Raw genomic sequence first — 13,494 nt, 5'->3', positions numbered from 1 at the left:
AATAAGTAAGAAGTACTGAGTAGTGAATGATGAGTAGTAAGTAGTGAATAGTAAGAGATGAGCAGTGAGGAATGAGCAAGAAGTACTGAGTAACGAATGATGAATAATAAGTAGTAAGTAGTGTACAATGTGTAGTGGGAAATAAGTAAGAAGTAATGAGTAATGAGTGATAAGTAGTAAGTAGTGAATAGTTAGTAACGAGGGGTAAGAAAGAAGTAAGAAGAAATGAGTAATGAGTAGTAAGTAGTGAGTAGAATGTAGTTAGTAATGAGGAATGAGAAGGAAGTAAGAAGTATTGAGTAGTGAGTAGTAAGTAGGGAGTGGATAGTAGTGAGTGGGGAGTAGAGAGTAGAGAGTAGAGAGTAGAGAGTAGAGAGTAGAGAGTAGAGAGTAGAGAGTAGTGTAGTAATGAATTGTGAGTAGTGAGTAGTGAGTAATGAATAGTAGAATAATAGTGAATAGTAGATATAATAATAGTAATAGTGAATAGTAGAATAATGAATAGTAAATTAATGAGTAGTGAGTAGTAACTAGTGAATGGAGAGTAGTGAGTGGAAAGTAGAAAGTAGAGAGTAGTGTAGTAACTAATTGTGTTTAGTGAGTAGTGAGTAATGAGTAACAAAGAATGAAGAGTGAATAGTGAATAGTGAATAGTGTATAGTGAATGGTGAGTGAATAGTGAATAGTGAATAGTGTATAGTGAATGGTGAGTGATGAGTACTGAATACTGAGTAGTGTACTTAAATACATAATAACCAAACCATACAATTTACGTAAAAATTGCAATGTCCAAATTGAATTAATCTAATGTCCACTCATAATATCCAGAATTACCCAAAATATATAAATCCAACAAATGAAATTAACAAACCTAAATATTTTATATTACAACAATTGCAAAACAATGAAGAATGATTTATGGAAATGGCACATAAGCATATACAGCAACCTAGAATGTCTCATAAATTGTTTCTAAAGATACGTTTGCTGTGTCGGATATATAATGAGGTACTAATGGTACCCTAATTGTTTGAATCACAATAGTCGCACTCAAATATCATTAAAAAATAGACAACATTCCTATTCGAGATTCTCGAAACGGCCAACAACAAAGCAGCAATCTTCGCGAGCATAATAATGCCAATTACAGGGAGTAATAAAGCTGTCATTAGGATTGCATGAAAGTGCATTCTATGGTAGACCTACCACAACGTCTGCAAAACAATATAGTTTATTGTTCGATTAAAATTGAAATTCTTGCGTTCAAATTTGTTTTGATCAATCGATGCTGGGGCATTCTTTACAGATTCCGCCATTTTGTTTCAACAGCATCGACGTTCATTTATTATTTTCCGGAGCTTTTTAAAAAGAAATGATACATGTTTATTATTTTGAAACAATTTATAATAAATCTATAAGTAATATAATTGTAACTAAATTATAATTAAATTTTCATAAATAATAAAACACTAATTACACAAAAATGAAACAATGATCGTTTAACGTTCAAGTTTCGTATCCTTTTCATCATATCATTACACAATAATATTATAAATCATTACATTTACTAATTGACTGAAATTTACCGATTAATTTAATCACCTTTATCTAGCAATATAAATTGATAAATTTATTAATCCATTTAGTCCATAAAATTTAATTCTCCGACTTTAGCTCACGCTTAATCGCAGCATTACGATAAACTAAGATAAAATGCTATGAATTTATTTTTTCTCTTCGTTTATATTCCAATGCAGCTGAACTCTGCTCGCATGAACGATTTTAAGCATGAAATGGTTTGCATTTCACGGTTACGATCAACGGACACTAGTGTTTATCAATACCGCAATCTCGACGTGCGGGTCCATGATGCATACACGCATTCCTACGTACACACACGATCAGATGAATGTTTAATCGATGCAAGCTAATCGATTTAACGAAATCATTAAGCAACAGCTCAGCCGTGATTCGCTGGCTTGTATGCAATTTACGATGAACACGTTCTAATCGTTTTCCATTTGCAAATTGGAAAATTAATCGAATAATTATCTCTATTAATTAATATAAAATATTTATCTGCATTAATTATTTACGGATTTTCATATTTGAGGTTATAAAGCGTTTTCTTTGTTTTTTAGTTTGGGATTTTGGCATTTTGGGAACTATGGAATTTGAGGAATTTGCAAATTGGAGAATTCGGGGAATTTGGAATTTGAGGAATTTAGAATTTGGGGAATTTGGGGAATTTGGAAGTTGGGAAATTTGGAATTTGGAATTTGGAATTTGGTATTTGGGGAATTTAGAATTTGAGGAATTTGGGGAATTTGGAATTTGAGGAATTTAGAATTTGGGGAATTTGGGGAATTTGGAATTTAGGGAATTGGAAATTTGGTATTTGGGGAATTTAGAATTTGCGGAATTTGGGGAATTTGGAATTTGGTATTTGGGGAATTTAGAATTTGCGGAATTTGGGGAATTTAGAATTTGCGGAATTTGGGGAATTTAGAATTTGCGGAATTTGGGGAATTTGGAATTTGGAATTTGGGGAATTTGGAATTTGGGGAATTTGGAATTTGGAGAATTTGGAATTTGGGGAATTTGGAATTTGGGGAATTTGGAATTTGAGGAATTTGGAATTTGGGGAATTTGGAATTTGGGGAATTTGGAATTTGGGGAATTTGGAATTTGGGGAATTTGGAATTTGGGGAATTTGGAATTTGGGGAATTTGGAATTTGGGGAATTTGGAATTTGAGGAATTTGGAATTTGGGGAATTTGGAATTTGGGGAATTTGGAATTTGGAGAATTTGGAATTTGGGAAATTTGGAATTTAAGGAATTTGGAATTTGGGAAATTTGGAATTTTTTAAATTTCAATTCTGAGATTTCCTAGTTTTGGAACTTGGCATATTGAGATTTTGGGATTTGGTGACTTAGGAATTTTTCAAATTTCATTTCTGAGGATTTTTAATTTTAGAACCTGACAACTTGAAATTTTGATATTTTAACAATGTAGGGCTGGAATTTTGGAACTCTAATAATTTGGTGTTTTATAATTGTGGAGTTATGAAAGTTTTAGACTTGAAATTTAGAAGTCTGGAATTTTTGAACTCTCTAGTAACTTGTAAATTTATGATTCTGGAGTTTTAAGAGTAGAAATTAAAGTTCGAAGTTTGAAATTTTGGAACTCTAATAATTTGTAATTTTGTAATTTTAGTTTTGAGATTTTGTAATTATTAACATTGACAGTGACTTTACTTTAAGACTTTTTAATTAATAACATTTTCAGATATTAACAGTAAAGGTATTTTCAGATGTTTTTATCAATAACCTTGACAATAAGAGTACTCCAAGATTTGTTAATTAATAACCTTGACACTAAAAGTTTTTTGAAACTTCTCAGTTAATAACATTGACAGTAGACATACTTTGAAATTATTTAATAAATAACATTGGTACTTTCAGATATTTTAATTAATCCCACCTCCAGTAAACTTACAATTAATTTACATAAACATTCTCATTTCCATTGCAAAGATTTCCAAAAACATATCATAATCAACGGTCATATACAACTATACAACACAAAAGCTCGAAACACTTCATAACACATCTTTAAACTCTGAAGCAGCAAAACATAAAAAACAGTCACAAAAATAGAAACCTTGAAACGTTCAGATAATCAAAAATATCCAAGCTATAATTGATACAACTGTACAATACAAAAGCTTAATACTTCATGACACATTCCCATTTTTAAGTCTAAAACAGCAAGACATAAAGAACACTTGCACAAAAATAGAAACCTTGAAACGTTCAGATAATCAAAAATATCCAAGCTATAATTGATACATCCGATAGATACGTGATTTAAAATTGTAAAATGATGTGTAAGAAGAGTGAAAACATGTTGAGGCCATCAAGGTACGGGTGGAAAATCGATCGCTCGACCAAGGATCAGATACGCGTCCACGAAAGGCACGAAGGACATCGAGATGAATCGTGAAGCTGTCAGAACGTATCGATTTCTCTCAAAGTGTCAACTGCACATTCAATTAGACGCGTATAATCGTTAACCATGATTCTTCAACGGTGCTATATATCGAGAACAGTTGAGCTTTGTTTGAGAGCTGAACGCGACTGCTTCTCCCCGTTCGCCGTCAAACAAAGACATTTTTGTACTCTGCTTTTTCTATTTCGACGTTCGAACGAAATTATTACGGATAATAATCGTGGAAAGCTGTAAAATGGAAGATTGCTTTTGGAGATGTGTTTAAGAATGATTTACTATTTATGGGACTTGAGGTTTTATGGGGTTCTAAAATTTAGGGAGAAAGATAAGGCTTGGTGGCCATCGTTAGACAAACAGTTTTTTGATTAAGGAGTGGTAACTGGGTTTTTTATTTTGATGGAAGTGTAGCTGGATTTTTAAGTTAGGAAATGGAATTGTAACTAGTTTTTTGAGTTAAGAGATTGAATTTTTACTAATTTTTTAATTTAGGCAAATGTAAACAGGTTTTTAGTTTAGATGAAGGTCTAACTGGGTTTTTAATTTGAGAAATAAAATTGTAACTGGTTTTGCAATTTAAGAGATAAAATTGCAACGAAATATAGAAGCACTCAGTGTTTCAGTGAACTCTTTTCCATTTTTTATTTATCTGAACCAGAAGACTTTTTAATAAAAACACAACTCATTTCTTTTCTGTATTTATAATAAAAAATAAATTAACAAGAGTAAACAGTTTCTGTTCACAATGAATACAAATATCTTATTATCAAAAATAAAACCAAATATAATTATTTAAATCAAAAATTTACTGAATATATTTTCAATATACTAAATACTTAAATATTTATAATACACTAAATACTTAATTACCCATTAAAAATTGAAACTAATATGATTTCATAACTATGCTATTGTATATTAAAAACTGATCAGTGAGGAGTTAATTCATGAAGCACAGTTAAGAGGTTAAATAACAGAATATTGATATCTTTTTTAAAAAGAAAATATCTTCTAAAAAGATCTTAGAATATTTAAGAAAATATGTCACGTTTTTCTAGTCAATTAATTAAATGTTTTTGTTTTGCAGATGACGATACACCAACGTCCATTTTGGATGACACGAACGGAAGTCAAATTTATGATGGCGTCCAAACGCGCAGGCGCAGATCTTTGACAGAGAAAACGGCACTGGATCATTTAGCAGACGACGAATCGTATGAACAATTTACGGAACATCAGGAAGATTATGAACACTTTTTGCGAAACGATAGGTACGTTCTTTTAAACTTTTCTTTTTGTTATTTATTAGAAGATTTTTATTCATAACTTTTATTTTTAACGAGGTTGTGTAACCTTGATGTGAGATGCAGTTTCAATGGAATATGAAGTGTATATGAAAAATTGTAGATTTATTGATTATTGATCTCGTGTTAATTTTTGTAAACAAATTACGTTTACCATTCTATTATTTTATACCATTGGTGAAGTTGATGTTAGAATTCTATATTTTTAGGATTTTGTTGAATATTTGGTTATTATCATAAATGTACCAAGTTTTATAAATGAACTTATCAAAAATGAAATTATCAGTGTTTAGGAATATATGTATATATAAATATACATGTATTAATTTGTTAAATATACATACATCATTTTTTACAAATATACATATATCAATTTTATACGTACACGTGCATCATTTTTCATAAATATACATATATCAATTTTAATAAATACATGTACATCAATTTTACAAATACACATACATCATTTATCATAAACATACATATATCAATTTTTATAAATGCATGTACATCAATTTTATAAATACGCATACATCATTTCTCATAAATATACATATATTAATTTTTATAAATGTATATACATCAATTTTATAAATACATACGTCATTTTTCATAAACGTACATATATAAATTTTTAAAGCACATATGTCAATTTTTTCGAACAAATAAATTTAAAAAAAGTGGTATGAAGTACTTGCTCCAGAAACTAATAGCTGTATTATAAATTATCAGGACTAACAAACAGTCAATTAACAGTACGTTTCAATGAGGTATCTGATGTGACAGAAAGTTATCGTCAAGAAACAGTTACTAAATGATCACCTTCAACCAAGTCAGAGACTGATTATCGCATTAATCCTTGCCTGTTTGCGTCACGAGAAGAAATCATATATCACGCGTTCTCATATACTGACTTTTGGCGGATCGTTCGTACGTTCATCAGTTGTATTATTGAAAAATTGCATCTTCCGACTGACTTTCTCGACTTTCTCGAGAAATAATGGTCCGATCGAACAATGTTGTGAATGTTGCATCCAACAACCGTTCGGAATCATACGTTTCGACAACGCGAAATTTATTTCGTAACTGCAAAAAACGAAATGAACATTAATCAGTATATTTTGCGGGAACAGTTTTAACCTCGATTACGGTTATTTCGGTGATTTATGTACTAAAAGAAATAATTTCGGGTGGTGGATGATGAAAGGTGAAAGAAGTATCTTGTATGTACTTCTCATTTATTTTGATGGCTATTCATTTTAGTAATAATCCTGTTTTGAGATATTATACATTTGCTTCATGATAAGTAATATTCATTTTAGATGATGTATTGAAGCTTTTAAAGTTAGGGAAGATTAAGAATTATTGGGGGTGGAAATAATTGTTAGGAATTATGCGGTATCAAGGTTCATTTTTAATATTTCAATATTTAAAGTCTTAAGTCTTCAAGTTTGGAATTATATTCCATTATTCAGAAAGTTATGTAGTTCCATTGTTACAATATTCAGAAATCCTTAGGGTAAAATTGTTTTTATTGTTTCAACATTCCAAAATCCTAAGAGTCCCAGTACATCAAGCTTCCAACATTCCTAAGGCCCAAAATCTAAAACTTTCAACATTCCATGTTCCAATATCCCAAACTTGCAACATTCCAAACATCCAAACTTGCAACATTCCAAACATCCAAAGTTTCAAACTTCCAAACTTCCAAAGTCCGAAGAGTCCCAGTATATCAAGCTTCCAACATTCCTAGGGCCCAAAATCTGAGACTTCCAACATTTCATGTTCCAATATCTCAAACTTGCAACATTCCAAACATCCAAAGTTTCATGTTTCCAAACTTCCAACATTCCAAAGTCTCAGAAGTTCGAGTATCTCAAAGTTCCAACATTCCTAAGGCCCAAAGTCTCAAACTTGCAACATTCCAAAGTTTCAATACCTCAAACTTCCAACATTCCAAAGATCAAAAATCTCACACTTCCAATCTTCCAACATTCTAAAGTACCAAAAATCCCTATATCCTGAAGTTCCAACCTTCTAAAGTCCCAAAGTTTCAAAGTTCCTACATTCCAATATTCCAAAGTCCCAATATCTCATATTTCCAATATACCGGAGTCCTAAAAGTTTTATATTCCAAACTCCCAACATTTTAAAATCCTAAGAGTTCGATTATCTCGAAGTTCCAACCTTCTAAAGTCTCACAATCTCAAAGTTCCAATGTTCCAACATTCTAAAGTCCCAAAAGTCCCAATATCTCAAAGTCCCAACCTTCTAAAGTCCCAAAGTCTCAAAGTTCTAATGTTTCAACATTCCAAATTCCCAAAAGCCCCAATATTTCAAAGTCCCAACATTCTAAAGTCCCAAAAGTCCCAATATCTCAAAGTCCTAACATTCCAAAGTCCCAAAAGCCCCAATATTTCGAAATTCCAACATTATTAATGCTCAAAATCTTAAAATTCCAACATTCCAAGGCCCGAATATCTCAAATTTCCAACATTTCAAAATCGAAAAAGTCCCATATCTCAAATTTCCAACATTCCTAAGTCCCAAACTCCCAACCTTCCAACATTCTAAAATCCCAAAAGTCCCAAAAGACCCATCAGTCCCAATAAAGCTAAATTCTCAAAGTCCCAAAGTTCGCACAATCCCACACAGGATACGTGCAAATATACATGAGTAATTGTAAAAAGATCTGAGTGAAAGGGTATTGTATATCGAGCGCAAAGGATCAAATCTAACTAAGAAACGTGTGTCTGAAATGTTACAGATACTACTCGGTGGAAAGGAGACGAAACGAAGCAAGTGAGGAGTATAATCAAGACTCGGAAATGGAATCGGATCCGTTCGTGACTTGGAGAGCACGTAGAGCTCTGCCACGTGAATATTTCATCGAGATCATGGTGGCGGCCGACGCCGCGATGGCAAAGTACCATGGCGACTATCTCGTCAACTACATTTTGGTGCTGATGAGTATGGTGAGCTCTTCCTAATTTTTATTTTTTGCATTCAAATTATTTTTATCTTCTTTCATTCAAATTCTATTTTCTACATTCTTGTTTCTTTCTTTTCGGCTATGTTAGGTTAGGTTTCGGTCAGCCATCTTGAATATGGCTGACATCTAATGTTACAGATATTTTATGACTTTTTTGTTTATTTCATGTAACAATGTAGCCTTTTGGTGAAGGAATTTCATCTATAATTTTTTTATCTTCACCTCACTTTTCAATTTGAAAAATAGTTTGAATAATTTGGAGGTGATGTGACAAACACTGACTTGTATTTTTTCAAAAACTTCCTATCGACTATGTTAGGTTAGGTTTCGGTCAGCCACCTTGAATATGGCTGACATTTAACGTTACAGATATTTTATGACTTTTTTGTTTATTTCATGTAATAATGTAGCCTTTTGGTGAAGGAATTTCATCTATAATTTTGTTATCTTCACCTCACTTTTCGATTTGAAAAATAGTTCGAGTAATTTGAATATTATATGACAAACACTGACTTGTATTTTTTCAAAAACTTAAGAACAGAATTCAATTTAGTTACTTATTAGTCTTAATGATACAAAGATAGTATTATAATAAAATAAAAATGATAATCGATATAAGCTTCATCCTTTTGTGGCCCAATGCTTAAATCCGATGAAAAAGAGTCACAATTTGTAAACGGCTGATTTTTTCCCGCGATAATTGAATTAGTACGACCGACTTGGGCTACGAGGATGACTGATGATCGAAAGCGGTTATGCTACCTTCACGACCTTTGGGAACTAACTAGAAACGCAACCCAAGCCGCATTTGCATAATATTTAATACTCGCGACAGATCCCGCTGGCCTTACAAGATCGATCATCCTACGAACATAACCACCTCTGTTTCGTGGATCCTCAGCTCTTTTAATCCTGCTCGCTCTCGGTACCTTATCCTCTTTTTTCTCGTTTTTTATACGTTATTCTCTTTTTCCTGCGCCGAAACCATGCTCGAACAAAGTGATACACCCACGCGGGCTGTCGACCTTTGTTCATTTTTTTTCCGCCATTTTTCTTTCTCCTTCAAACGGATGTCGGACCTATGCCACGTAAATAAATACCTGGTAAATACACGGGACATACTCAGTACAATTTAATGTTTCGCTTCAGACATTTTTGTAATGTAATCTAGATGAATTTTATTTTTCATTCAAATATTTGTTAACTTAAAAATTGAACATTTTTTGTACAATGTTTGTTTTAATATTTTGTTATGAAGTATACTGTGAGTTTGTGTTGCCGATACAAAAATGAATATAATAAAGGAAAAATGAAAAATAAAATTAAACTGAAAAATATTAATGGAGTAACAAATTAAAAATGAAAAATGTTACTGAAGTAATAAATTAAAAATGAAAAATATTATTGAAGTAATAAATTAAAAATGAAAAATATTACTGAAGTAATAAATTAAAAATGAAGAATATTAATATAGTAACATATAAATTCGTGTAAAAGAAAATGTTTATATAACAAGTCATAACTAAAATTTGAAAAAAAAAATTCAATTGTAATTTGCCTCTTTTTTAATACATGTATAAAATAAAATGATCTCTAAATCTTGCTGTACATGCAGTAAGATGATCATTAATTGTAACCTAACCTAACTTAATCATTTTTGTAATATAGTTAAATAAGATGAATTTTATTTCTCATTCAAATTTTTGTAAATTTGGGAAAATTGAACATTTTTCGTGCAATGTTTGTTTTAATATTTTGTTATAAAATATACTATGAGTTTGCGTTGTGCTGGTACAAAAATGAATATAATAAAGGAAAAATGAAAAATAAAATAAAACTGAAAAATATTAATAGAGTGAAAAATTAAAAATGGAAAATATTAATGAAGTGACAAATTAAAAATGCAAAATATTATTAAAGTAATAAATAAAAAATTAATAATATTAATATAGCAGCGTACAAATGTCCTCATGTAAAATGTACCCTACACCCACAACCATATAACAAATCATAACAAAAATTTGAAAAAAGAAGAAACAAACGTAATTTGCCTTCTTTTTAATACATATATAAAATAGAATGATCTCTAAATCTTGCCATACATGCAGTAAGATGATTATCAATTGTAAGCCCGTAAAGTAGGCTTCGCAACGAAACAGATTACCTTCCTGACTCTGTTAGGCGCCGCTTGCGAAACCAGACCAGCGTGCATAAATTACGACTTCACGGTTCTCGAGTGGGAAAATTGTACCGGGTGGTGCACGAAACAGCCTACAATTAGTGCGACACATCCCACGTATCGTTCTATTTTAAGATACTAAACTACCTCTGATCTATCACTTAACCAGCATGCAAAATCCTAAAATTATAAACTTACTGGTACCAATCTTACTATCTTTACATTCTGAACATTTTTCAAATTCTGTCATTATTTGTAGAATTTACATTTTCATTAATAGAATTTTATTTTGTATATTTTACTTTAGAGAATTTCATGGAAGTTCATGGATATTTTACTTCATAGAATTTTAGTGCAGAAAAGATATTTCATAGATATTTTGCTACAAAGAATTTTAGTATATACAAGATATTTCATAGATATGTAGAATTTTATTTTATACACGATACTTCACTTTATAAAATTTCATTTTATAGAAAATATTTTATTATAATAGATTTAATATTTGTGACTTAGGTATCATATGTCATAAATCCTATAATTTACATTCACGACATACATCATTTGCACCTACTACAGCTAACATCTTACTACAGCTAACATATAACATCATAAAGCTAACCTAAAACCCTAGACACAAATATCTTCCCTTATGCAAAATATTGCAACCCCCATTTTGCCAAATTATCACACTTACATGAACGATAATTCTACCAAATTTGAACAAAATCCAAGTTTCCAATATCGTAGCCTTTAATACCCAAAGAGCCTTGAAGATGCAGCAAGATACGAAGCTGCAAAGAGGGGTTAATCCCAGTATCTGTAAAATGGCAACGAATTTGGGGAATTTGTAATCTAGGGAATTTGGGATTTGGGAAATTTAGGGAATTTGAGGAATTTGGAAATTCGGATTTGGGGTTTGGGGAATTTAGGATTAAGAGAATTTGGAATCTAGAAATTTTGAGATTTGAGAAATTTGAAATCTAGGGAATTTGTGATTTGGGAAATTTAGGGAATTTGAGGAATTTGGAATTTCGGATTTGGAATTTGGGGAATTTAGGATTAGGAGAATTTGGAATCTAAGGAATATGGGATTTGGGGAATTTGGAATCTAGGGAATTTGCGATTTAGGGAATTTAGGGAATTTGAGAAATTTGGAATTTGGGGAATTTAAGATTAGGAGAATTTGGAATCTAAGGAATATGGGATTTGGGGAATTTGGAATCTAGGGAATTTGCGATTTGGGAAATTTAGGGAATTTGAGGAATTTGGAATTTCGGATTTGGGATTTGGGGAATTTAGGATTAGGAGAATTTTGAATCTAAGGAATTTGGGATTTGGGGAATTTGGAATTTGGGGAATTTGGAATTTGAGGAATTTGGAATTTGGGGAATTTGGAATTTGGGGAATTTGGAATTTGGGGAATTTGGAATTTGAGGAATTTGGAATTTGGGGAATTGGGTATTTAGGAAATTTGGTGAATTTGGAATTTGGGGAATTTGGGGAATTTGGGGAATTTGGGATTAGGGGAATTTGGAATCTAGGGATTTTTGGATTTGGGAAATTTGGAATCTGGGGAATTTGCGATTTGGAAAATTTTGAATCTGTGGAATTTGGAATTTGAAGAATTTGGAATCTGGGGAATTTAGAATTTCCAATATCATAACCTTGAATACCTATAGGGCCTTGAAGTTGCATCAAGACACGAAGCTACAAGGAGGGGTTAATCCCAGTATCCGTAAAACAGCAACGCCGAATGGGAAAATGGATCGAGAGGAAACGATGGTTGCTCGATAAATGAATGATTCATGTAATTTGACGGTTAGTCTGGTCATTGTCAACCAGGTCATTACCATGCAGCCGGTTGCATATCCCACGCGCAGGGGACCACACCTCAGTGAAGAGGGCAACATCCCACGGGGCGTCCCGGGCTCACTTTCACGTGCCCACGCCCGTCATTCATCCGACGATTCAATCAGCTTTCCTGCCTGTCGATCGTCCTTTTGATATTCATGACGTTTCTCTTCGCTTTTTTTTTGTCTCATTTTTCGTTTGCCAATCGATGAAATCTAATTTGACACTGTGTCGAGCGAAATGTTACTTTGACAAGTTGAACGGACGACGTGCTTTATTCGACCTGTCCCCGGGTGGATATGTGGATTGATACATGGCTTAGCTGTGGGATCTCGACGTTATGGTTTATTCGCCCTTTGTCGATGACATACGAACATTGTACCGGAGAGATTTATTGCAAACGGGAGCGGAAGGAAATGTTCGCTGATCAATCGGTGACTGGCGTTTCGTGACAGGGTTCGAGATTTCGTGGGTCGGGTCGGTCACATTAGATGATGAGTTGTTTGTGAGATGTTTGGGACTTGGAGGGTTTTGAATTTTGGGACTTTAGGTATTTTGCAAGGTTGAGGTTTTTGGGATTTAGGGATTTTCGAAGTTTGACAGTTTGAGATCTTGAGATTGTGGGACACTGGGCCTTGAGAGAATTTAAAGATTTGGGACTTTTGGGACTTTGGAATGTTGGAACATTTGAACTTGGAGACTTTGTGACTTTAAAAGGTTGGAACCTTGAGATATTCGATCTCTTAGGATTTTGAAATGTTGGATGTTTGGAATTCAAGACTTTTGGGCTTCAGGAATGTTGAGATATTGGGACTTTTGGGACTTTATGTATTTCGCAAGGTTGAGGTTTTTGGGATTTATGGATTTTGGGAGTTTGAGAGTTTGGGACCTGGAGATTGTACGACTTTGGGACTTGTGAAAATTTAAAATTTTGAGAGTTTGGGACCTTGGAATTGTGAAACCTTGGGGATTCTGGAAGCTTAAAGTTTTTAGGACTTTGGTAGTTCAAGAGTTTGGGACTTGGGGGTTTATGAGAGATTGGGACTTTGTGATCTTGGGAGCCTAGAATTTTAGAAGTTTAAGATTGTGGATGCTAGGAATTTTGGAACTATAAAACTTTGGAAGTTTGGAATTTTGGATTTTTAAATTTTGGGA

The 13,494-nt window shown here is 32.5% G+C and overlaps 1 protein-coding gene across 5 annotated transcripts in view; it reads left to right on the top strand.

Moving 5' to 3' along the window:
* The window catches only part of LOC100880043 (ADAM metallopeptidase with thrombospondin type 1 motif A), a 199,145-nt gene that overhangs the window by 145,303 nt on the left and 40,348 nt on the right, over positions 1-13,494 (top strand). For all 5 annotated transcript variants that reach the window (XR_013040449.1, XM_076539623.1, XM_076539624.1 and 2 more), the window contains exons 7-8: positions 5,098-5,281; positions 8,082-8,289. Coding sequence is in view for 4 of the 5 variants with exons in the window: in XM_076539623.1 (XP_076395738.1) it covers positions 5,098-5,281; positions 8,082-8,289 (392 nt within the window). In the remaining variant the exon portion in view is untranslated. The remainder of the gene's footprint in view (positions 1-5,097; positions 5,282-8,081; positions 8,290-13,494) is intronic.

The sequence above is a fragment of the Megachile rotundata genome, chromosome 14 (assembly GCF_050947335.1).
Source record: "Megachile rotundata isolate GNS110a chromosome 14, iyMegRotu1, whole genome shotgun sequence".
Classification (NCBI taxonomy): domain Eukaryota; kingdom Metazoa; phylum Arthropoda; class Insecta; order Hymenoptera; family Megachilidae; genus Megachile; species Megachile rotundata.
Note: the sequence above shows the minus strand (reverse complement) of the source record. Positions and strands in the feature narration are given on the sequence as shown.